Raw genomic sequence first — 27,746 nt, 5'->3', positions numbered from 1 at the left:
AAAAGCAGCAACTAAAAATGTACACTGCTAGGAAGTATGGCAGCTGTGTACAGCTGGCATGTAATGCACTGCAGAGACGTCCATGGCTTACTTATGACACATAATGTGCAAAATGTAGCCAACTTAATCTATCAATGAGGTATTTCAGGAGCAAGATTTCTACATGTTGGGCAGTGATAGCTCAGCAGTTAAGTTACTGAACTAATAATCAGAAGGTTGCCGGTTCAAGGCCAATAGCTGCCAAGTTGCCACAGTTGCTTAGAGCAAGGTGCTTAACCCTCATTTGCTGAAACTGTATTCAGTCATAATTGGAAATCACTTTGGATAAAAGCATCTGCTAAATGCCCCAACTGTAAATGAATTAAGATATTTCTAAGGCCATCAGTCAATAAACTCCACTGTTATGGTTTTGCCTTCAGAGGTCACTTTCAGAGTCAATCAAAAGCTGAAACCCTTAATTATTTAATTATTAGATTAACAAATAATTTTCCTCAGGATTAATAAAGTTCTGTCATTCTATCTACCTACCTACCTACCTAAAAAAGACTAAAGATAATAGGAACCCATGTTATAAGCTTAGATGTATACACATATAACAAGATGGTACACAATGCACACATAAATAAAGATACGGCGCCAACAGTTTATACACCTTGGACGGTCTGGAAGTAACTTTTTTGGAAGGTTTTTATATGATAGATACGTAACACATAGTTTCTCATTGTTGGTTTGTCTGCTTAAATTAAGTGTAAATAAAAAGCCAGTCTTACTATCTGCAGCCAAACATATTCAGATCTGTAAGTACTTTATATATCCCTGTTCAAACATACGTTTTATTTCTCAGTTAATTTATTTCAATCTGTTTTGGACATACCATAGGTGGTGGTGCATATTTTTGAAACAACAAAGGCTTTGTTTTTGGAATAAAAAGCATCCAAGACGACTCCGTCATGGTCAGTACTAAAAATGATTAGGATAACTAAGTAAATACGATAATTAACTTAAAATGATCTTACATTTGAATGCTTTGATTCAGTGTATAGAAATGTTACTATGAAGACTAAAGGCAGCGCTGGTTTGGTTGATCTACCTCCATTTTTCCAATGCAAAAGGTTCAGCTAACTATAAACATGATAGAGGACATTGTTTCAAAAGAATCAACATTTTAGATAATGTTTGAAAAGTAAACATCCTATTAAATATACACCAAGTGCAAACAATTTAGAATAATTAGGATCAAGTTTAGATATTCCCATTTTATACTGATAAATAAAGCCATGAAAACATTTCATCAAAGAAAATCTAGACATTTTTAAATAAATAAAATGCAAAATAAAAAATAAAACATGAGACAGAAGAGACCTAGGTGTAGAGAAGCAGAGGCCGGGGTCACAGAGAAGACTCGTACTGTAGGAGCTCGTACAGCAGTGGCCCGTCCCTATACCTGATCCCTACAGCCGAGGGACTGATGAACTGCAAGATGTTTATAGTTCTCCTCAGGCGGCGGTCCACAAAGTGGGCGTCCCAAGCTGGGTAACGCTTCCGGGGCATGTCGATTTTGATAAGCGGCCCCTCTAAACGATGGCGGCCTGGTGGGGTTGGCTCAGGGGAGCGCACCTGGAAAACGGGTAGGCATGTTTCTTCTTCCACAGAGTCATCCTGTTGCTGATAACCCAACGTAGATGCCCGGCTAGGGGTTGTCTGCGTGGCTCGAGGAACAGGGGTCGGCGTCATGGGCTCAGCCTCGGCAGGTAAAGGGAGGCCCCAGAGAAGATCGGCACAGCAGGAGCTGGCTAGCACCCTTATTCTAGGACCCATGGGGTGAAGAACTCCATAGTAAATGCCCATAAAGACGACACCTGAGGCAAAACTTAGGTAGACGCCACATAGGACTGGCACAGCATAGGAATCCGTTGTGGCTGGGTCTCTGTAGGTATACCAGAGGCAGGTAAGCACCGTGTTCTCGGCCAGCACCACGAAGTAGTAGATCATCATCCGGTAGCGGGTCCGGCCTTCCTTCACGTTAAACCAGCAGAATATGTAGACAATTCCCACTACCATGTTGAAAAGCACCTCCTCCCACTTGGACATGCAGAAGTCAGTGCCTCCATGTATGATCCAGAAGGCCATGGCACACCAGTGCATAACTACAAAAATGCCAAAGTATATGTGGAATATGGAAGCAAAAAGAGCAAAAGAGAGCACCCGGGAAGAAATAGTAAAAAGCCTCCAGATGATGTGGATCAGTGCACCTCGGTAACTCATGCTCTTTTTGTCATCTCTGGAGTCCCGCAGAAGCTTATGGTATGAGGCTAACACCCAGGACAGAGACAGCAGTGAAGCCAACAAGGAGACGCCTGAAAGGAATTTCAGCAGAAACAAGTTGGCCAAGATTTACTACAGATGTGTGTGTAAAAAAAGTGCAAAACTGAATAATAAAAAAAGCAAAAATGTACAAGCTACCATGCTCAACAGAGCACTGCATCTTTAAAATAAACACTGCAAAAAGTAACTGCCTATTTTGGAAATTTGCAGTAATAAATATGCAATGTAGGGCATTACACAAAGTGAAATTAATGTGAACGTAGGGATTTTTGCACCCAAGCTTTATTACTTAAAAATAATTTTTAAAAAAACGTCATTTGCATGGTAAAAATTTGATGCTCAATTTGCACAATGACTGAAAACAGACAGTGAAATACAAGAATCTATTTTTAAGAAATCTTTAAACATTTTTAAAAGAACATAAGCTACACTGATTAGCCATAACATTAAAACCCACTTTTCACATTTAAAAACTCACTGTCCATTTTATCAGCACCACTTACCATATAGTTTACTGACTGTAGTCCATCTGTTTCCCTACATACTGTTTTAGCCCCCTTTCATGCTGTTCTTCAATGGTCAGGACCCCCACAGGACCACCACAGAGCAGGTATTATTTAGGTGGTGGATCATTCTCAGCACTGCAGTGACAATGACATGGTGGTGGTGTGTTAGTGTGTGTTTTGCTGGTATGAGTGGATCAGACACAGCAGCGCTGCTGGAGTTTTTTAATACCGTGTCCACTCACTGTCCACTCTATTAGTCACTCCTACCTAGTTGGTTTACCTTGCAGATTTAAAGTCAGAGACGATCACTCATCTATTGCTGCTGTTTGAGCTGGTCATCTTCGAGACCTTCATGAGTAGTCTCAGGACGCTGCCCACAGGGTGCTGTTGGCTGGATATTTTTGGTTGGTGGACTATTCTCAGTCCAGCAGTGACAGTGAGGTGTTTAAAAACTCCATCAGCACTGCTGTGTCTTATCCACTCATACCAGCACAACACACACTAACACACCACCACCATGTCAGTATCACTGCAGTGCTGAGAATGATCCACCACCCAAATAATACCTACTCTGTAGTGGTCCTGGGAGAGTCCTGACCAGTGAAGAACAGCATGAAAGGGGGCTAACAAAGCATGCAGAGTAATTGTAGAATTACAAAGTGCTTCTACATAGTAAGTGGAGCTGATAAAATGGACAGTGAGTGTAGAAACAAGGAGGTGGTTTTAATGTTATGGCTGATGGATATATAATGGATATTTATTGCACATCCTGCCCACACTCAAAACTTTTATGTTACTTCTGTCTGCTGAAACACATTTCATACCAATTAGAAAATCTGAATGCGGTTTCTTTGAACATTTAAAATCTGATTTGGATGGCTTGCTGTCTCCACACTGTGCCATAGCAGCAAATGTGCTGGTCCATTAAAGTGGAGTTATTTCTATAGTTATTTCACCCAATGACAAAATGGAAAATCATGAATGAAATAGGATTATGGAATTTTACCTGGGCTTCAAAAACTGTCCAAAAAAATATATAAATAAAATAAACAGACTGATCCCTTACACTGCAAGGTCTCTGCACGGTTCTTCTGGATCATAATGCAGAGTTGTAGCACCAGTTGGGGAGCACTCTCCAGGAAGGTCTCCAGCAACCGAAGCATGTTGACGTCAGCGTACTCGTACATCATGGCCCAGTAGAATCGCCTTCTGTGCTTGGTTTGACGCCGACTCTGGATGCCCAAGTACATAGTGCGAATGTACCTGTTTGAAAAAAGAAATAAACAATAACAAAGAAAATTTTCTAACATAATAAGTTTACATGTGTGCAAAAAAAGAAAACTAGTACTAATCTACCATATTCACTTGTAAAGGTACAACAACCTTAAACTACCAGTTAATATTTGCTCATTTAAGTTAAGTCAGTGGTTTCAGGTTAAATTAGTTTTAAAGTTGGACAATTTCACCTTTAGAAGCATATGAAAATAGAACAAAACAAACAAAAAAAACTAGAACAGCAGCATTTTAAAATCTAGCCAGTTTTCAGCTGCTGTTGTTCCAGATTTTTTTGTGTAAAATGTAAAAAGGTAGGTAAGGCAGTCAAAAGATTTAGATCCCACCAACATCCAGAAACTCCAGACTGGGCCTAGGCTAATCTGAAACAGACTGATGCAAAATGGAGCAGCCACCAAAACTAAAATTCATGAAGATATCTTACTAAATTGACAGTATAATATGGAGAGAACTTAAATAATGGAGGTTAAAGACATTAAAAAATATAGTCAAAAGAAGCAACCTACACTTCTCATTGTAACATTTACAAGAACAAAGACTAAAAATAATGTGCTAAAATAAATTTATTACCCAAACATTTGGCTAATATAATTAAAGAAAGGCCCAGGTGACTAACCAACTCTGTTGCATCTTAAACAACTGCTTAAGAAACTGCAGTATATCAGTTTCATATACTGTGATGTCATATACATAAAAGCCCTATAGCGGTTATTTAAGCAATAGAACACACGAGAGGGAGTGTGTAGGCTCGCAGACACGAGCCGAAGGCGAGTGCCGTAGATCATCACAGCCATGTTATTCGAGATAACACACGAGCTCAAGTGTTCTATTGATTTTATACAACAGTTTTTACAAAATAAAGAAAGAAAATAAATCAAAGAAGCCCTGAATTTCATATTAAATATGCTTTAATATTGACAATACCTTCCGCCAAAAAGTAGTTCCACAACGAATATAAAGTTTAACACTACAAAGCAGACATCCCAAGTTGCAAAAACTCATTTCAGGGAGGTAAGAACAAGAAGAAGAAGAAAGCAAGAACCTCCGAAGGGAAAAAAAAGAAATAAAAAACCTCTCGCACACACCAAAGGATATGGGTGATAACAGAACTTTTATGAGCTGCTAACTGGCCTATTAAGCTAACTGTTCGTGTTACAAACACATTAATGTTCCCTACACAGTGCACTAGATTGTATATCAGATAACGCATTCATGTTCACTACATAGTGCACTAGATAGTGAATTAGACAATTGATTTATCTTCCCTACACAGTGCGCTAGATTGTATATCAGACAACGGATTTAAAACGCGATCAGGAAAAATGTCTGTGTCGCCTGCGCGCGCGTTTGTGTTCATGAAGCTTGTCGTTAATGGCAACGCGTCAGCGGAGTAATACAGTTATGGTGTGAAAAGACCGTGCTGATATTCGTGATAACAACACAGTCTTTTCACACCATAACTGTATTACTCCGCTGACGCGTTGCCATTAACGACAAGCTTCATGCACACAAACGCGCACGCAGGCGACACAGACTTTATTCCTGATCGCGTTTTAAATCAGTTAGAACGCTTCTCAACCAATCAAGTTGTAAGGTCGGAACCAACTGTTTTATAATAAAGCAATAAGCCACGAGGGACCGTGCGTTACTGCGATTTCATCACGGGGAAGGACGTTTTGGCACGACGCGAAGCGAAGTATATCGGGGATTTTACAACGGCTTTGAACGCGGCTCAGCCAATCAGATTTTAGGACCGGAACTATCCGTTTTATAAATCTTATTTAAAAATCTATGTGAGTATGAGGTTAGTGAAAATATTGTAGAGCTAGCATATCGTTCCATGGTTGAATGTAACATTATGACATTTGTAAGAGGTCTTTTTTTTACCAGATGCTGTAGATATAAAAGATTACCTTGGAATTACATGATAAATTTATGATGTGTTTTTTTTCACGTGATACTTGTAATAAATGTTATGAATACTTTTAATGTCATGATAATAAATGATTGTTATTCTGTTCCTCTATACTTTTGTTGTATTCAGTAAATACAAATTGTGCACACATTTGAGGAGAATTGGTTTCTTATGGTACCTAAATTTAAACATATTTCAGTGTGAGTTTTGCACTCATACTGAAACAGTTAGCTTTCATTTAGCAACATATTTTAGAGAATCACGCGGCCCTAAAAACACACAGGAATGACGGCTGCATGTTCCCAAAGCCTGTAGAGCAGCTACCGCTAGATGGGAGTATTGTTCCAAAGTAATGATGATAAACTTTCTGTGACTCGGAACAACGATCATCTCTACCAAGCTTTTAACTTGAGTGTTTAGCAAGTGAGCTATTCAGCCTAAATAACTAAATACTAGAGATGTACCGATCGGGGTTTTTGGCACCGATTCCGATCTCTGATCTCCTCGCCGATAGCCGATTCCGATCGGGTTTATTTAAGTTTAAATAAACTTAAAACTTATTTAAAGTTTATAAAATAAATAAACTTAAAACTTATTTTAAGTTTATAAAATAAATAAACTTAAAAAGAGCCTCACAGTAAAGATAAACCGGAGCAGTGTGTGTGTGTGTGTGCCTTTAGAAGATACGCTTTGTTCACAGTATCGCTATAAGTGATTCATTGATTCACGTGTCGATTCATTTTTCGCGAAGCGTAAGTTTCTCTTCTCAGTTATCTCTCCGTGTTTACTGTTATTAATTAAATGTCGTGGTTTTAAATAAACACCAGCTACTACAGAACATTCTGTGTGACTCTCTTACATTAAAAAGCTTCATTAAAAAGCTTCATTAAACTGCTATTACCACAGATCTGTAACCGACCGTCAGACTCGTTCCGTCTAAGGAGCTAAAAGTTCAGCAGATGATCCTGAACTAACGAATTTGGTAATGAATAAACTTTTGCCTCTGATTGGCTCTGTAACGTTTTCTGTTCTCATCTACATCACAAGTAAGAACCGCTTACGATTTACCAAAGTGAACCACGAGTTTATATAACGTGCTGATAGAATCGACTCAGATGTGACCGGGTTGAATTATCTTTTTAAAGTAAATATTACAATCAGCAAAATTACATCGTATGTATGATGCACAACGTTAATGATGTTATTTTAGGTCATGAAGAGCTTTCACGATGGTTTCTGTACGATGGTTGATGAATGGTGATGTGATGGTTGGCGCTTCGTAGCTCAAAGTCTGGATCAATCCACTGAGCTGTTAACTTAACATGGACTTTATATATCACACGATCGGATCGGCTACTTTTAGGAAATATCGCCGATCGCCGATAGCATATTTTGATTAAAAATCGGCCGATACCGATTCATAGCCGATCGATCGTCCCATCTCTACTAAATACCAAGTGTCATGTAATTTTACTGAGAAAATATAATAAAGAAAATATACATAAACACATTACATACAATAGTTTATTAATTGCAGACAACAGTATTAAAACAAGAAATTGCTCATATTATTACACCCAAACTATCAACCACCAGCATTAGGGCTATAACGATAAAGTTAACTCTTTAAAACGATACAAAACAATGTTATTTTCTCTAAATGTCTGTAAACAAAATAATAATTAAATACAAAGTATGAGGAGAGAATTGTACATATATTTTTCCCCACAATAAATTATTTATACCTTGCTGTGTCAGGCTATTCACTAAATTGAGTTAACATTATTTGATGCACAGCCCTTCTTGCTTGTCAGCTAAAGTTGCACTTTTCATTCATTCATGTGTAGCCTATACAGCAACTTTTACATATTATACCCAAATATTTCATAGTGAATTACTAAATATACCCTGAAAAAAGTCTTGAGGCATGTTGATTATGTGACTGCCACAAAGGATGTTACCAAACAATCTAGGCTGTTTTTTTTTTTTACAGAAATTGCTTTTTGTTGGGCTAAGAATGCACTTGTTTTAATCACATTAAAAACCACATTTTCTAAATATGTTACATTACTTGCTATAGTAAGAAAAATTCATTATATACAGTAAAGTTTTAAAAGAACCAGGTTGCGTCCGAAATCGCATACTGAACAGCACACGAAAGCAGTATGCGAGAGTGGTTAGTATGTCGGAACACGTAGTATACTGTACATTAAACAGTACGCGAAAAATAACCGAATAACCTACTGCCTGGGCAGCTATTTTTGAGTATGCAAGCGATGCACACTTACGGTCCAATAATCTATCCCAAAATTCAACTGGAGCTGCAAAGGTGTTCGTAGTGAAGAAGAAAAATGGCGGAAAGCAGAGTAAGACAAACATTACAAATTATTAAGTACAACTCTGAATAACATTATGAGTACCTTTGTGGAGATGACAAAATTAATTTTGTCCGATTTTAAAATTGTTATAACTGTGGCGATGAGACGTCATCCATCACGTGACGTTGGTAAAATGGCGGACGTAGTACATGCGAGATTGCGTGCATATTGCACACTTGCCTACAGAAAGAGCATACTGCTTTACTGGCCGAGCAGTGCATACTGCCTCAAATCTAGTACGTACTGTTTAAGTATGTGATTTCAGACACAGCACCAGTCTGTCCTGCTCACTATGTCTCCCAATGCTATGTTGAGATTTGTAAAATGTATACTTATAATGCAGACAGTATGCAAAATTTTTCAGCAAACAGGTTTTTATGCTGTTTTCATGAACATATAAAAGGAAGATAACCCATTCTAACCTAGCACAATGTATGTGGTAAGATTTAGGATCACATAAATAAGTAAAACTTTTAACAGTTTTTATTCTATTCCAGCTCCCAGTCCAACTGAATTCCTGGTAATTATAATTCCTGGTTCAGGTGTGCTGGCAGCTCTCGACTGTGTTGAGAACAGCTGGAGCAGATATTTTTTTTACGTAAACACAGACACGTATGAATTATGTACAACAAATTACTTTAGGCAGATGGTGATAGGATTTTCATCCCGAGCTAAGCTTAAGTCTTAGCTAATTAAAAATCAGAGCTAAGTACAATACCAAAATAAAGCAGGGGTTAAGTACATTTGTTAAATATCAGTTAGCTAGTTATAGTAGACCCTCTATGAGGATCACGGAGCAGTTTCTCTGGCCCCACATTGTTAAATCACGTCTTTAAGGATGTTGCATTGTGCACAGGGGCACGTCATGCTGGTACTGGGAAGAGCTAGATCTTTTAGCTTTCATTTCTTATGTTTGTGTGGTTTTTTGGCCTTGGTGAAGCCTCCTGCAACTGATTTTATCCCTTACATGTATAAGGTGCAGGGTTACATCTGGCACCTCAGTCACAAGGCACTCACCAAGTTGTGACAAGTTATGCTAATAAGAATAATAAGGATAATCTAGGGACAGATAGAACGCCTTCATTTGTCATATATACATATTTACAATCCAATAAAATTCTTTACTCGCACATCAGAGCTTCTTTGGAAGTTGGGGTCAGAGTGCAGGGGCAGCCATTGTATGACGCCCCTGGAGTTGGGAGGGTTAAGGGTCTTGCCCAAGGGCCCAACAGTGGCTGCATGGCAGAGCTGGGATTCATACCTACAACCTTCTAGTTGGTAACCAACAGCTCTACCCACTAGGTTACAACTGTCCCCAGTTAGAGGAAAGGTATTATGCAATTAATCGCACAAAATCACACATTTATACTTTAAATCATAAAAACAGAAATATGTAATGCATTGATTATGCCAGTAACTGGTAAAAAAATCACTGGTGTACAGAATGTTTATAGTAATTATATTAAACTATTAACTAAGCTGGTAGTTCAGCAGCATGACAGGTTGATTTGATTAATGCACACCAAAGAGGAAGACAATTTTTTGAGATGTGTTACACTTACCCTCTGGGATAAATTCACACCTCAGAATTGCTTATTACATTTATTGAATTTGGTTTAACATTAAATACAATCTCCTGTGAAAAACCTGGATCATGTTACAAAACTGAAATGGCACAAATCCAATTTTATCCACAAATGTGACGCAGATCAAATTTTCATAAGGCTGTGTGCACACAAAAATCTTTTTAAATTAAATTTAAGGCACTTTAATATGTGGTCCAATATCAGATTCATATTTAAAATGTGGTCATGTGACCATAATAATAAGTACAGGCAGATTTACTGCACGTCTATCACTTCCACCCACTCACCAGCACAAAATTGTATGAATTTTTATTAGTCTCACCAGAACAGGAGTGATTTGAGGGAACAACTACTAATTTTATGGTAGTAAAATCTTACTACAATATACTGGGCTTTAAATATTTGTCCAGTTAAACACAGGTTGTTTCAGTAAGAAATTGAGTTACAACAATGATCAGAGGATACATGAGCTTAGACCTAATCAAACTAAATTCACTTCAAATCTTATTTTATACTAAGAAATATGGAATAAAGATTATGTATGTTTAAATCTGCAAAGTTACCCACGTTCTCTACGCTGCGTAAATCACAGAGTCACCCTCTCCCATCATTCAAATTGAAAAAATATAGTGTATAGTGCAAAGTCCTTTCGCCCATGTATTCTGCACAGGTGCCTCTATCTGCTAACCAGGGTCCTTACACTGCATTTGAAGACTCCACCCACTTATTCCGGTCATCCCACCCACTTATTCCGGTCATCCCACCCAGCAGACATGGTGGCCAATTTGTGTTTGCTGCAGGCACTGCCAATTGTGTTCGCCAGATGGCAACCAGCCGACCGGTGACAGAGCCGAGATTTGAACAGAGGTGTTCGGCGCTGGTTAATTATTTTTCTTGGCTATATGACCACATAAAACATGCATGGATACTGGCGCTACTATGCTATAGCGTTTATACACACAAACTCATTTTTACGAGGCTGCTCATGTATTTAGAGGTCACCACAGCGTATCATACCTGACACAACCCTCTTATTTTTATCCAGGCTTGGGACCAGCACTGAAAAAACACTGACAAGTGCACCTTCCAATGGCTATGTTGTTTGGGCCATTCCCTCCCAAGGACATTAGCCAACCATGTCCATGTAGATGCCCATATAAACATATCTTTTTCCGAAAGAATAGTTTGAATATTTGCACTTAATTTACACCATAAAATCCCAACAAGATCAGATAAAGTTGATTGAGTGTAAAAATCTTGATTGTACATTTACGGCATTTAGCAGACGCTTTTCTCCAAAGCGGCTTACAGTACTGTGACGGTATACAGTCTGAGCAATTTAGGGTTAAGGGCCTTGCTCAAGGGCCCAACAGTGACAACCTGGCAGTGGTGGGGCTTGAATCAGCGACCTTTTGATTACTAGTTTAGTACCTTAACCACTAGGCTACAACTGCCCATGATTGTACCATGGCTTCCATCTACATCGGCTCATTAATAATCTACAGATCATTCTAGATCACTGAAATCCACACTATCTAGGACTAGGTACATTTGCTTTGCCATTAACATCCCAAAAACAATGACGATTACAAAAAAAAAAAAAAAAAGATTATACCTAACCATTAACCTGGTTAGTTGTATGTGCTGGATAGTTTCCCATCCCCCTCAGTAAAACTTGGAAGCAAGATCAGCAAGTCTTCGTTCTCAAGAATGAAGCAACTCAGAACTCAAGTGCAATTTTGGCTCACCAACACGATCCCACACACTTAAACCCACAGACTCCCACTCTAACAGCTTAGCAGGGCTTATCATTTATCAGCCATCTGCAGTGATGACTCTTTAACTCTGATAATTTAGCACTATGACTTCACGCTCTATGATTATGTAGGTGGGCATTTTCACGAGTGAAGAAAAAGAAAAAGCAAGGTGGGGGGGGGTGACTAAATGTACAGGCGTGGGGTGGAGTTCTGCCATTGTAAAACAGTCCTGCCACTGAACACTGACAGATAAAAACATTATGCAAAACTATGAAGTGGATTACAATTACTTATAATTAGAGATGGGAAGATCGATCGGCTACGAATCGGTATCGGCCGATTTTTAATCAAAATATGCTATCGGCGATCGGCGATATTTCCTAAAAGTAGCCGATCCGATCGTGTGATATACTGTATAAAGACCATGTTAAGTTAACAGCTCAGTGGATTGATCCAGACTTTGAGCTACGAAGCACCAACCATCACATCACCATTCATCAACCATCGTACAGAAACCATCGTGAAAGCTCTTACGATGTAATTTTGCTGATTGTAATATTTACTTTAAAAAGATAATTCAACCCGGTCACATCTGAGTCGATTCTATCAGCACGTTATATAAACTCCTGGTTCACTTTGGTAAATCGTAAGCGGTTCTTACTTGTGATGTAGATGAGAACAGAAGACATTACAGAGCCAATCCGAGGCAAAAGTTTATTCATTACCAAATTCGTTAGTTCAGGATCATCTGCTGAACTTTTAGAAAACTTTTAGCTCCTTAGACGGAACGAGTCTGACTCGGTTACAGATCTGTGGTAATAGCAGTTTAATGAAGCTTTTTAATGTAAGAGAGTCACACAAAATGTTCTGTAGTAGCTGGTGTTTATTTAAAACCACGACATTTAATTAATAACAGTAAACACGGAGAGATAACTGAGAAGAGAAACTTACGCTTCACATAAAAACGAATCAACTCATGAATGAATGAATCACTTATAGCGATACTGTGAACAAAGCGTCTCTTCTAAAGGCACAAACACACGCACGCGCGCGCGCTGCTCCGGTTTATCTTTACTGTGAGGCTCTTTTTAAGTTTATTTACTGCTAATCCCCCCCCCCCGATCGGAATCGGCTATCGGCCGATGTCTCTGAAAGGAGATCGGAGATCGGAATTGGTGCCAAAAACCCCGATCGGTCCATCTCTACTTATAATCTTTACAACAGAATGGGGGGCATTTGAGCATATCTAAATACTCTATATACAAGCAGCAAACTATGCCACAGTAAAATGGAAAAGATGATAAAAAGTTTAAGATAGTTGGGAGAGTCTGGAAAGAGTGAAAAAGCCAGTTTTAAGGCTTTCCCCAGAGGTGGTCAGCCTCTCCAAAAGTACATCAACAAATCATCCAGGAAATCATAAAAACTGGGCAAAATTTGCATTCAATCTAGAGATGCAAAGCAAATAGCACCTGCTAACTAATGCTAAGTTCACACTACATGACTTTCAAGTAGTTCAAATCGCTGTACAGTTCACACTACACAGCTGGATCTCTTGCACTCGGGAGTCTTTTAAGTCGTTGTGGTTTTCACACTACACAACTGATCGGCGATAGGGGGTTTCACACTACATGATCTACCATCAGGAGGAATCTCAGGCAAGTCTATCTGGCATCCCAAGCTATGTTTTGTCACAAACACAAGCAAAAAGTGACGTCCAAAAATGCACGTCAACAATAAGCAAGGGATCAAAGTTGTTTGTGCGCTGATGTGCAGCGTAAAAGCAAAGAGAAGAGATAAATTTGGCAACACAACCAGCAGGGATTGTCTGTTCTGTAGTAAGTTGGAGGTAAATAAATATTTTTTGCAATGCAGCACTGATGAGGTTCGGTGTAGACAATAAGGTTACAAATACTGAAATACTTGTGTATGCCGATGTATTCTGATAGAAACTATATTGTCCCACGTATTTACGTCTCCTCCCCCGGGTTTCCAAACACCGTATCTTGCGTTCTCATTGGCTGTAGTTCGACACCACACTCGCTGCCAGTTGGCCGACTGATTCAGATATTTAACATGCTAGATATTTTACTTCAGTCTGCGAGCGCTCAGCGAGTGATCGGCGAGTCGCTGGGATCGACCACATAGCGATCAGGGCAAAAATCCTGTAGTGTGAACTAGGCATAACTCATCAAGCCTTAATACACCATGTCATTATCTACCAGTTTCCATTTTCTGTCTCTTTGACAATGACCAGCCACATTTTTGTGAGAAAACAAATGCTTTGATTGGTTGACTTAAACCTGAAGTGAATTAAATAGCACGCACAACTAACCAAATTAATAAAATCATGCACTGGGAGTATAGCTGCAGTTGTAGCCTAGCAATTAAGGTACAGGAATTATAATCAAAAGGTTGATGGTTCAAGCCCCACCACTGCCAGGTTGTCACTTTTGGGTTCTTGAGCAAGGCCCTTAACCCTCAGTTGCTTAGACAGTCACAGTACTGTAAGCTGCTTTTTTAAAAGCGTCTGCTAAATGCTGAAAATGTAAATTAATATTTGGTCAGTTAAAGTTCTTACAGATACCAAAATTATCATCAGTCTGAATGTGACAAATCGCAGGTTGCTAATTAAAAATAAAGAATTTTCCAATTGACTACTATTAACAAAATACAAAAAAAAAAAAAAAATTAATAAAAATGAATACCCACCAATAAGCATTTTTATTTTTATAATACCATTTACGTTTCCTTACTCACAAGAGATACATAAAAAGACACAAGACTGTTAGCCTGCAGTGTCAGTACTTTTTGAACTGCAAGTCAAACAAATGAGAAGCCTAGCTATGATCTGCTATGCTGGAGACATGTCTGTGTTAGAGCTCAGATAAAAGTCTTGTAAGAACGTGAAAGCCCATGAGAGGCTTCCGAGCTTTCCAACAAAGAGCTTCCTGGGGAGAGGAATCTAATGGGCTCTTTTTTCAACTGACATCACTGAACAAATACAAGGAGAGGAAAAGACTGGCTGGGGAAATTCTCTTCAGTGTTTAAGAAACATGAGATTCAAACGAACCCCCAATTACTTTGACAGAATTATTAAAACAGACATAGAATCTGTTTAATCTGTATAAAAAGTACATGTTCTGCATAAATAAAATAAACGAGTTTATACATCAGACCAAACGGTTCAGTTCTGCCACTGTCAGAAAGCAGATGTGAGATGTACAGTATCTATAATGAAAACAAAGAAAAGAAGAACAGAAAACTAAAATAAATGTGGAGAAATGAAGTTGAATGAACTTACGAGGACCTTGCTCCATGGGTTACTTTTTCTTTCTGCCTTCTGCTGAGAGAACAAGTGTAACCCCCCCCAATCTCAAACCCAACAGCTTCTCTCTAGGAGTAGCAGTCCATCTGGGCAACTAAAGCAAAACAAACAGAAAAGAATGGATTTATGAAATGAGAATGGGGTGAGGGCAGAAAAACAAAAGTGACAAAATAATAATATAAACTCAAATGAAATGGGTATAATGACAGTGGAAGAAATGTCATTGGAGGTAACCTTGCACTTACTAATCCGCCAGTCCTCATAAAGAAATAAATTCTGTTTTTCTACATTTACTCTTGTTTTAACACAGTTTCCACAGATTTTAGTTCTTAAACTTTTTTTTTGTTTGTTAGAGTGAGGAATTATTTGCTGAGGAAGCATTTCTGTAAGTTACTCTGAATAAGAGCTTTTGCTAAATATTGTAAATGTCATTAAATCGCAGCCTCGATTTTTTACTTGTCAATTTTTAATTTGTTTGTCCCTAACCCTATGAACTACAGCCAATCGTTGTTCATGCAGCCACCCAGTCGGAAGGCAGAGCTGAGATTCGATACGATGTATTCGAAACCCCAACTCTGGTGTGCTAGCGTACTTTACCGCTGCGCCACCTGAGCGGGATTGTATGGTTTTAAAAAGATGTTTAAATAGGGGACTAATAATGCTAATATCACACATACGCACCATAGAGAAAGCATAAAGCTGATGTTATGCCAAATGTTTAATCCCATCATTATCTGATTCTTACTCTTTTGCACACATAATTAAACATAACACCAGGTAATAAAAGAGCGTCACATTTCAACTGGTCTAACAGTGACTGCAATGTTTCTTAGCCACCAGGATGTCAACTGTACTTCTCTATAAATATCTATGAATATCAATGCTTGTAAAAGTGGGATCAATAAATGTCTTTACAGCAAACACATTAGCATTGCAACTTATCAATGGGTAAGAAGATAAATACAAGAATATAAAAATCAAGGAAAAGTGTATGTTTTGTTTAAAAAATTGGGTATTTCAAAGCTATTTTGTCACATGGTCAGCAGTGGTGCACCAACGTGCATTAAGACAAGGCTAAACATGCTAAGAATTATTGTTAAAAAAAGTTACATCCGCCGCTCAGGTGGCGCAGCGGTAAAGTACGCTAGCGCACCACAGTTGGGGTTTCGAATACATCGTATTGATGTAAAATGCAGTCTGTACTGACTGTACGTGCCGGAGGGGGCGTATGTCAGTTGAGAGGCGTCCTCAGTCACTGGTGAAGGGTCGAATCAGTATAGAGGATGCATTCAGGGTAATCGGACACGACTAGATTAGATGAGAAAATTGGGGGAAAAAAGTGGGAAAAATGATTACAATTATTTAAAAAAAAAAAAAAGTTACATCCACATTTACTACACATATTTCTTGCTGTGTTTATTAGCACCTCAATACTGATGCATCATAGATTTCCTGTTTACAATTCGTTGATTCAGTTAGTATATTTTTCATTCATGATTATCATGTATTATCTGCAGCTCCACTCTTAAATCAAATATCAACTGTTAGCTAACTGTTTCTCTCCGAGTCAGTAAATCAGCCTGAAGTATGTTACCATTTAATTTAAGGTACTAACAGCATAGCAGAACAGGTGACTGTTGAGCATAATACTGTAGACTTTTTTTTAATGCATTTTTCTCCCCATTTTTCCTCCCGATTTAGCACATCCAATTTGTCTTCCGCTGCTGACAGACTCCAGATTTGCATCCAAGGAGAGCACGCCGCTGCCCATGCCTTCTTTACACGTGTACAGCCCTCCTCTTCTCGTCCTGCAAGGGCGTCTCTTCTGCCAATCAGGGTCCTTACACAGCGTATGAAGATCCTCCCACCCACATATAGTCCGGTCCCCACCCTGCAGATACGGTGGCCAATTAGTATCTGCTGCAGGCACTGCCAATTATGCCCGCCAGATGGCACCCAGCTGACCGGTGGCAACACCAAGCCTTGAACCCGGGAGTTCAGAAACTCGGTGCTGGTGCGTCAGCGGAATATCCTGCTGCAGTTGTAGCCTAGCGGTTAAGGTACTGGACTAGTACGCAGAAGGTTGCTGGTTCAAACTCCACCACTGCCAGGTTGCCATTGTTGGGCCCTTAAGGAAGGCCCTCAACCCTCAATTGCTTAGACTGCAAGTTGCATTGGATAAAAGCGTCTGCTAAATGCCGAAAATGTAAATGTAGTGAAATGAACTCAGTTGTAATATGGTATGCTATGCTACACGATGTACTCTGCAGCTCTTCTTTATTTATGCTACACGGTAGCTAATAACTCTCACTTCACATGACTGGCAAGAGTAACTCATAAATTTAATAAAGATCAATGGTTACAATCTTATCTGGAAAAAAATCACATTTTATATACTTCTTTTACTCAACTGTAAACCCTGGTATTAGTGTTAACTACCAACTCTTCCGACTAAAGGCATTATTCAACAAAATAAAATTATTTAACTGCACATGTCTGAAGCCTCGCCACAGAAATCTCTCCATCATGTGGAATCATTAAAGCAAGCCATTAATATTGATTGTCCAACTGCTGTCAGATAGTAGCAGCACTACATCAACTGCCCGACCCTCTAAATAAGAAGGCGGCTGAAACTGCAGTCTGCTTCTCCTTTTTCTGGAATCTGAACCAAGTGTCCTTGAATAGGTTGCTTGCCTTTTTACAGGCACAAACATATTCATTGGACCCATACTGCCACTTCAATCCTGTTACGTTGCTTTGTGCCGCCTGGATATTATATAGAGACGTTAATATACTCAGGAGGATCCAACGGCATGATCTAGTGTGAAATACTGCACCACAGCTCTTAGCCAGCTCACATTTCAAATCTCAGTCTCAAGGTGTAGTTTATTTGTAACCCAAAGCTATTGAATCAGTACCATCAAATCAATAAATCTTTCTAACATGAGGGATGAAAAGTGAATGTGATTATTGGGTCATGGCATTAATACATTTAAAACTGGTGAAGGAAGAACACTGTGTATTAGACAAAATGATAGCAGAACAGTGTGTGCAGTGGCAGCTGTGTTACACTAAACCTGAGAGGAAAATGTAAAACTTATGTGCTTAGGGAGTGTGGGGTAATAATGAGGTGCAGAAGTGCACTGAGCACACCGTGGAATTTAGGTCAGTGTGTCAGGATCATCTGGGTATGAACCAGCTTTTACAGCTTGTTGTGTTTATTGTGATGTGCCATATGTGAAGCAGCCAATACATAAGCATGGTAGGACAGAATATTTACAGCTTGATTGATCATGTTACAGTCACAAAAGTATCCAGTATGTCATTACAACACATAAATCACCTTGTCTTTAACCTGGACGCATTCAGATCACATCATCTGATGATGCAAGTGTCGTGGGGCAGTTGTGCCCTAGCGGTTAATGTACTGGACTAGTAATCCAAAGGTTGCTGGTTCAAGCTTCACCATTGCCAGGTTACCACTGTTGGGCCCTTGAGCAAGACCCTTAACCCTTAATTGCTTAGACAATATACTGTCACTGTACTGTAAGTCGCTTTGGATAAAAGCGTCTGCTAAATGCTGAAAATGTAAATGTGAATGTGGAAAAATAACGTCAGATCAAAGAAAACTAAGATTACAGTTGACTGGATTGGAGAATTTATTGGCACGATCGTGGGTTCTTACAGCAGTGTATTAGCTGAAAAACAAAGAACAGAACTGTGGGCCTCACTTTAATATGACTAGAGCAGTATACAGTTTCAGCACTTCCTCTAAAGCTTGAATGTAAAACATTCTGTGGCAACTGTTGTTTCTTATCTGCTTACAATATCTTGCAACAGCTTAACGACACACGTCGGTTATCTCTGTACTTTCCACTCCAGCCGCGCTTCCTCAAGCAACAATATGACTATTTAATGCTCAAGCAGCATAATACTAATATTCAGATTATACTAAGCATAAAATCTAACCTTTCCACTACACAAGAAACATTAAAGTAGTCAAGCATGAGATTTTTTCTATGACACCAGAAGGATTTGACCATTTCTATCCACAGAACTCACTTTAAGTCTTTCGTCATCTTACAGGACTACTGCATTTCCCACTTGGCTGGCCATCCCTCATCCACAATCAGTCCTATGAAACTGATTTCAGCATTTGTAAATACTGTTAGCTACTTTGTTTCTTCGATTCCTAACGCCATTCCAGCTGCTATCGTTATTACCATGGCTTATAGAAACGTTCCTATACATTCCTATGTGCAGTCCAGATTTAACAGCTAGTAGTAGAGCTATACTTTGGAAAGGTTTACTCCTTTAGTTTGCTGTCCAAATACTATGCCTGCTTTTAGATCTATTGTAAATTCTGTAAATGTATAAATACTAAAGCCCAACCAATACATGTTACCTGCATATTGCATATAGGCAGAATTGACTGACAGTGTCTCCTTAAATGTTTTATAGGACATCTGCTTTCAACAATGCTACAATTCAACAAGCTTATGCTAATACAACACACAGCACCACAATACTTTCATGTTAGTTTTACTAAAGTGCTAATAATAGTTATATAAGTAATATCTGTTCAACGGGGGTCCTATAGAACTCTCTATTTAGTGATGAACAAAATCTGCAAAATCACTGAACATGCTCAAATCTTATTGTTATTAACCAAGAACTGTTTTCCAGCTAACTAAACTCAGCAGCAAGCCTGCACTCCAGTCAAGCTTCACTGTGAACGCTGCCAAAAACAGCATATGTGCAAATCCAGTGAACCTAAATGATGCTAATAGGGACCAAATGTACTGCTCGAGTGTGCCAGCTTTATGCTAGCCATGTGTTTGATAGGACAGCCGTGAAGTGACAATGCTATAGAAAATTTGCTATTTCAAATATTCTGTTCATTCTGTCAACTTGGTTGCTAAGGATTAGTATTGGCAGCAACCCATTGCTGTATTGCCTGATAGTCAGGTCTTTAAAATAAAGCAAACACTGATTAAATACTATATATACATATATATATACAGTGTATCACAAAAGTGAGTACACCCCTCACATTTCTGCAGATATTTAAGTATATCTTTTCATGGGACAACACTGACAAAATGACACTTTGACACAATGAAAAGTAGTCTGTGTGCAGCTTATATAACAGTGTAAATTTATTCTTCCCTCAAAATAACTCAATATACAGCCATTAATGTCTAAACCACCGGCAACAAAAGTGAGTACACCCCTAAGAGACTACACCCCTAAATGTCCAAATTGAGCACTGCTTGTCATTTTCCCTCCAAAATGTCATGTGACTCGTTAGTGTTACTAGGTCTCAGGTGTGCATAGGGAGCAGTTGTGTTCAATTTAGTAGTACAGCTCTCACACTCTCTCATACTGGTCACTGAAAGTTCCAACATGGCACCTCATGGCAAAGAACTCTCTGAGGATCTTAAAAGACGAATTGTTGCGCTACATGAAGATGGCCAAGGCTACAAGAAGATTGCCAACACCCTGAAACTGAGCTGCAGCACAGTGGCCAAGATCATCCAGCGTTTTAAAAGAGCAGGGTCCACTCAGAACAGACCTCGCATTATTCGTCCAAAGAAGCTGAGTGCACGTGCTCAGCGTCACATCCAACTGCTGTCTTTGTGGGGGGTCAGCCTGTCAGTGCTCAGACCATACGCCGCACACTACATCAAATTGGTCTGCATGGCTGTCACCCCAGAAGGAAGCCTCTTCTGAAGTCTCTACACAAGAAAGCCCGCAAACAGTTTGCTGAAGACATGTCAACAAAGGACATGGATTACTGGAACCATGTCCTATGGTCTGATGAGACCAAGATTAATTTGTTTGGTTCGGATGGTCTCAAGCATGTGTGGCGGCAATCAGGTGAGGAGTACAAAGATAAGTGTGTCATGCCTACAGTCAAGCATGGTGGTGGGAATGCCATGGTCTGGGGCTGCATGAGTGCAGCAGGTGTTGGGGAGTTACATTTCATTGAGGGACACATGAACTCCAATATGTACTGTGAAATACTGAAGCAGAGCATGATCCCCTCCCTCCGGAAACTGGGTCGCAGGGCAGTGTTCCAGCATGATAATGAACCCAAACACACCTCTAAGACGACCACTGCTTTATTGAAGAGGCTGAGGGTAAAGGTGATGGACTGGCCAAGCATGTCTCCAGACCTAAACCCAATAGAACATCTTTGGGGCATCCTCAAGCGGAAGGTGGAGGAGCGCAAAGTCTCGAATATCCGCCAGCTCCGTGATGTCGTCATGGAGGAGTGGAAAAGCATTCCAGTGGCAACCTGTGAAGCTCTGGTAAACTCCATGCCCAGGAGAGTTAAGGCAGTTCTGGGAAATAATGGTGGCCACACAAAATATTGACACTTCAGGAACTTTCACTAAGGGGTGTACTCACTTTTGTTGCCGGTGGTTTAGACATTAACGGCTGTATATTGAGTTATTTTGAGGGAAGAATAAATTTACACTGTTATATAAGCTGCACACAGACTCATTGTGTCAAAGTGTCATTTTGTCAGTGTTGTCCCATGAAAAGATATACTTAAATATCTGCAGAAATGTGAGGGGTGTACTCACTTTTGTGATACACTGTATATACACATCCCCATCCCCATCTGTTTAGTGTTTTGGCTGGGTTGTGAAATGTCTGGATTTAGGTGCACATAGGTGCATGTTTTATTATATATATATATATATATATATATATATATATATATATACAGTATATATACATAATAAAACGTGCACCTGAATCACCTAAATTTCACAACCCCGCCAAAACACTAAACAGATACTGAAAGCAACAAGCCTTTAACCTTACGTAAGGATGATCTACTTTCAAAAAGAGAAGCAACACAATCAAGCAAGATGTCTATAAATATTGTGATCAACAGCAAATTTCTTCATTTTGCTTATACAACCAATCCCTTATGAATGGCAAACATATTGAATCAGATGCTAATCCAGCCTTAATACAAATCTACAGGAAAGATTACTGGAATTATATGAATTGAGATAATTTCCATTAACTTAAACTAAAAAAAATTAAAAGGCAATACATATTGGTAGAACCACAATGCAATTTGTCAAAACACTGTGCTTTTAGTCTGACATTGTAATGTCTGATTTATAAATCTATTTTTATATTTATCTTACTATAATAATTATTCAGGTAACCCTCTGTCTGTATATTGATTAAAAAGATATTACATTTATTGTGCTCTAGTGAAATGAGTTCGAGCAGGAAAATCCTACAAGACCATACATTTATAATTATACTCAAATGTCCAGCTTTCAGTAATGTTGTTCATGTTTATATCAAATTCCGCTGACCTTTAAAAAAGCTTTAATGGCTTTATTTTGGTGCTTATGATGCAGAACCGGCAGTCTCCAAAGAATGCACACCAAGGAGCTAAATGCTGAATAAAGTAAAAGAAATCTGATATTATGGTGTTTTAATTCAAAGAAGACACTAAAGTTAGTAAGAACTGATTATCGGTTGTGTGGACCATGGGAAATCAGTACGTACACCACACAAGTAGTAGTAGTGTAGACAATCACAGATAGTCTTGAGCACATAGTTTTTTTAGTAAGCTTTTCTGTCTTCAAGAAATCCTGTGGCTTCTCGGTATCTGTTCTTCATTGTTCTGAACACATCTGCACACTAGTTCATTCATTCATTAACAAAATAAAATAAATAATAATATAACAAGCTAAATTTACTTGGTATTAATTAGCTCAGTATATCACTACTATGAACTGTTTAATTTAGCTGCTTAGTAAAAACACCAAGGGCCAAAGATGGATTGGTGTCCTGTCCATGGTGTGTTACTGCATTGCGCTCAATGATTCCAGAAAAGTCGGACCTACCACCACCCTGACCAGGATAAAGTAGTGGTAAACAAATAAAGATAATATGAAATAATTTACATACTGAATGACATAACTATTCCACATTAAGCTGTTTAGTGTCAGAATGGAGTCTAACTGCATTTAAACTCTGCACATACAGATCGATGAGTAACTTTTTTATTTATTATTATTTATTATATTTCGGTCCCTCAAATGATGCAGCAGTAAAATACACTAACCCACTAACCTTATGATTTGAATCCAGGGTTGGAATCTCAGCGGTGGAAGTCTGCACAGATATGACTGACCAATGTCAGAAGGATGGGGCGAAAAAGCCTAGACATTGGGCAGCGCATGTGTCAGTGCATTCCAGTGCGCTCTCAGTGCCAGTCCAAAAATAGGAGGGTTGGGTCATCAGGTGTAAAAACTGTGCCAAGTCTAGTATGCAGACCAGATCTACTGTGTCAACCTCTAAATACGCGAGCAGCCAAAAAAATCCATTGATTATTTATTAGTTTGCATCATCTTTTAGCATAAATGGAGAACTCAGCTCATCATCTTATAATAACTCCATTAATGTTGTCAGGAAAAACTTTAAAATACAGACTTTATCTTAATCATGATTAGCTTGTTTAGTTATTGCTCATAATGAACTGTACTAGTGTAAATTCTACAGTCTTGGTGTAAAATCTTCATTCTACATTTACATTCCTCTTACTGTTCTATTTTATTAACATGCTAACTAACACTTTTTTTTATTTATTTAAAAAAGCAAATATTCTTCTACAACTCAATAAATTAAAATAATACCAGCTATATCAATTTAAAAGGCTACTGTAAAAATGTCAACTTATTGACTGTAAGCTGAAATTTAATACACATAAAATTTATCAGTGCATATTAGAAATGCATGAGTACTGATACTGGTATCGGGCATTTGCCCGATACCGCGCTCATTAACTTGTACTCATACTCGCAAACGAGGCTCCGATACTAAACATCCGACACCATGTGCCTAGTGCACGTTGCTGCGTTATGCCTAGTTCACACTACACGATTTTTGACCTGATTTTCGCTCGGCGACTGGTCGGCGCTAGATTTGCCAACTCGGGAGCAACTCGGCGTTCGCTCGGCGATCGAAACTCGGCTCTCGATCGCCAAGTGTGAACTATCCAACAACTCGATCCGACCGGCTCACCGAGCGCTCGAGTTTTCTAGAACGTCAGATATCTGATCTCGGATGTGCGACTGGGAATGAGTGACATGTCGAACAGCCAATGAGAACGTAAGATACGGTGTGAGGGGAAACGCAGGAGAGGAGTGTAAACAGGTGGGACAGGGGGATAATATAGTTTATATCAGAATACACCGGCACACACACACACGTTTTACAGTATTTCTGACCTGATCGTTCTCTACAAAACATAACAACAAAACTATTTATTAACCTCCAACTCACTACAGAACAATCCATGCTATTCGTGTTGCCAAATCCACTCAGATTCATTTATTTTTCCTCCTCGATTTCATCACGTCAGCGCACAAACACTTTGATCACTCGCTACTTGTTTACGTGCATTTTTGGACGTGGTATCATTAAACTTCTCACGTGTGTTTTTGTTTAAAAAAAAACGGTATTCTAAATAGGTATTGGTATCGGCAAGTACAAAAATACATGTACTTGTACTCGTACTCAGTTGGGAAAAAATTGTATTGATGCATCCCTAGTGCATATCAAAAGTAATGATTAAATATTATTGATTGTGTGACATATATGAAGGCCTTGTGATGAGTGAAAAAATGTCTGAAAGATAAAAACGCAAAACCAGTTTGATTTTTCGACTACAATGAACATAGGCTGGCTGAATAAGATTTTTATCGTTTACATCCCAGGTTTACAGAGTTCTGTAATACAGAGTTATGCAGATGCTGAGGGTGTGTGCAGGCAGTAATTAAGGCATACAGAACAGATGTGCTGGTATAGTCTATTGACTCCATGTACCAGCAGAACTGAGAGGCTTTCAAACAGCATTGAAGTGCCACTGATGATGGTGTACCAATGCACAGCAAAATTAATTGTTTTCACATTTACATATGAATGGAAATGCAGTTTAACTAAAAAGAAAGAAAAAGCCTTTGCATATTGCTGACTTTTCTGTGACAGTACAGGGAGGTCTCTTAAATATTTCTAGTGTGTGTAAGTGTGTGTGTCTACAACAGACTTTATGAATAAATTAATATACCAGCATTTTTGTCTGAATTTTAACTGTGTGTAATTATTATTACTGTATTACTAAGTACAATCAAGTTTTATTTATCTTCTGTGTAGCAATGGGCAAAAATCACTACATAGGTACACACATGACATAATAGTAATTGGTCTTTGCTTATAAGCATGTTCTTGAAAGAGAAAAGCATAGAAGTTAGGGGAGGACCCTTATTCAGGGTCATGGTGGGTCCAATCCACTGAGCGAAAGGTAGGAAACACCCTAGACAGGTCACCACTCCATCACATGGCAAACACCCATACCGACACTTAGGGCAACTTTGTATCTCCAATTAACCTGCCTGTATGTCTTTGGACTATAGGAGGAAACTGAAGCACCCGGAGGAAACACACACAGACACTGGGAGAACATGCGAACTCCACACAGAAAGGATCTGGGCCACTCCGCCTGGGAATCGAACACAGGATCTTCTTGCTGTAAGACAACAGTGCTACCCACCAAGCCACCATGCTGCCCTGATCAGAAATATGTGTTCAAATGATTGTCTATGAATCAGATAAAGATGACCAGTTTAGTGTGGTTTTATTTAAATGCAGGAGAATGTATTGTTTTATGTATTGTTTACAAACGGTGTCTGATAGTGCCAGTCTGGGGTAAAGTCAGGGTTATCTTGGATACCAGAAGTACTCGTGTGTAAGCCAGTGAGATGAGGGCACACGCACCATCATTAACACTGGCATGTGAAGCCCCTGGTTTAGCGGCACGGTGGCTCAGTGGGTAGCACTGTCGCCTGGGTTCGATCCCCAGGTGGGGCAGCCTGGGTCCTTTACATTTACATTTTCATTTTCAGCATTCAGCAGACGCTAAAGTCCAAAGCGACTTACAGCACAGTGACAGTATGCAGTCTAAGCAATTGAGGGTTGAGGGCCTTGCTCAAGGGCCCAACAGTGGCAACCTGGCAGTGGTAAGGCTTGAACCGGCAACCTTCTGATTACTGGACCAGTACCTTTTTTTTTTTTCCTCCCACTTGATTGCATCCGATTTCTGCCCTTCAATCATCCTCTCACTAATGCTGGTCCCTGCTCCTGATTGGGGAGGACGAGGCTGCTCCACGCTCCCTCCGACACGTACACAGCAAACGAACATCTTATCACCTACACTACACTTGACGAGCGCAGTGCAGTACAGCGCTGTGTACGGAGAGCCACACCCTCTACCGCACTCCTTTCCCATCTCCGTGCAGGTGCCACCAACGCACTAGTCTGAGAGAGAGTCCCCATCCGGCTTAATCCCACCCCTGTCTGAACAACAGGCCATGCAGAGCTGAGATTCGATATGATGTATTCGAGATCTCAGCTCTGGTGAACAGCGCGTGTTTTTTTTTTATCGCTGCGCCACCTGAGCGGCATTGGACCAGTACCTTAACCACACCACCAAGAAGTTGTACTGCCCTCTAGTGGAAGAGAATGTAATTGTTCTGCCTGTCACTACACACCGTGAAATTGGATAATCTTCCACGGCACACTTATGTGCCGCGGCACAGTGGTTGGGAAACACTGCACTTGGCTACAACTGCCTCCTTTCTGTGTGGAGTTTGCATGGTGTCCCCGTGTCTGTGGGGTTTCCACCAGGAGCTCCGGTTTCCTCCAACAGTCCAAAGACATGCAAGTGAGGTGAACTGGAGATTCAAAATTGTCCAAGCCTGTGTTCGACATTAAACTTGTGAACTGATGAATCTTGTGTAATCAATGACTACCTGTCCTGTCATGAATGTATCCAAAGTGTGTAAAACGTGACGTTAAAATCCTAATAAATACATAAACCCCTGGCTTACCTCCACACTTGGCCCAACTGCAGCAGGTGCAGCAGGACTTGCCAGCTCCAGATGGAGATGTGGCAGCACGCATCCCTGCCGTATCTGCTGGCGCTCAGTCCGGCGGTGGCTCTCCGGCTGAGCCCCTGCACCGGCACCGGCCCCAGGCCTCCGCCCGTGTAGTCCTGCACGAACCACCTGAAGCTCAGGATCTGCACCAGCACGGACGGTGCGAGCACGAAGAACAGCGTGAGCCCGAACCACGCGTAGTCCCGCTTGGCGTAGTAGTCCACGGCCAGCCACACGTCCGTGCCCACGTCCCAGAAAAACACGAGCATGGCCAGAACGATCCATAAACAGTCCAGCCATAAGCGTTCCCCAGCTCCCCTCCGGATCCGCTTCCCCTTCAGCGAGCGGAGGCACGAGCTCCGGCAGCCCCAGTAGCACGAGGACGTCTTGCAGCAGTGGCAGATGTGGATAGCCGCGCTGTCCAGTTCGTCCTCGTCCGCCGCGCCCGCCGCCTCATCCCGCTCGACCAGCTGCGAGAACCCGGTAACGACCCCCAAGCCATCGGATTTCGCTGCCATCTTGCTCTCTAAAACGCTTCGTCCCCCTCCCCGCTGCGCGCCTGGTGACGTCACTTCCCAAATACATACCTGTACTCTGCAGCCACGCGCATGAATGGATAAAACGATTCTGCTAATTGATGGATTAAAGCCAATGTACCTAATGCATGCAACTGATACTGCCAC

At 40.0% G+C, this 27,746-nt stretch overlaps 1 protein-coding gene across 1 annotated transcript; it reads right to left on the bottom strand.

Annotated features, from left to right (window-relative positions):
• Positions 1 to 1,288: 1,288 nt before the first annotated feature.
• On the bottom strand, positions 1,289 to 27,581 carry xkr6a (XK, Kell blood group complex subunit-related family, member 6a). Its single transcript, XM_063007335.1, has 3 exons — positions 27,016 to 27,581; positions 3,898 to 4,094; positions 1,289 to 2,357 (listed from the first exon to the last, which is right to left on the bottom strand). The coding sequence occupies exons 1-3, from the start codon at positions 27,579 to 27,581 to the stop codon at positions 1,390 to 1,392; spliced, it is 1,731 nt and encodes a 576-aa protein (XP_062863405.1). The 3' UTR covers positions 1,289 to 1,389.
• Positions 27,582 to 27,746: the final 165 nt, after the last annotated feature.

Source organism: Trichomycterus rosablanca, chromosome 13, assembly GCF_030014385.1.
Source record: "Trichomycterus rosablanca isolate fTriRos1 chromosome 13, fTriRos1.hap1, whole genome shotgun sequence".
Taxonomy (NCBI): domain Eukaryota; kingdom Metazoa; phylum Chordata; class Actinopteri; order Siluriformes; family Trichomycteridae; genus Trichomycterus; species Trichomycterus rosablanca.
This window is presented reverse-complemented; position numbering and strand designations above follow the sequence as displayed.

Bases quoted from the DNA above. Each gene is read 5' to 3' on its own strand.
- xkr6a (XM_063007335.1), bottom strand. From the start codon at position 27,581: ATGGCAGCGAAATCCGATGGCTTGGGGGTCGTTACCGGGTTCTCGCAG. The intron at 4,095-27,015 runs GTAAGCCAGGGG...TTTTTCAAACAG, and splicing joins CAGTTGGGCCAAGTGTGGAG to GTACATTCGCACTATGTACT. The intron at 2,358-3,897 runs GTAAGGGATCAG...AATTCCTTTCAG, and splicing joins CCGTGCAGAGACCTTGCAGT to GCGTCTCCTTGTTGGCTTCA.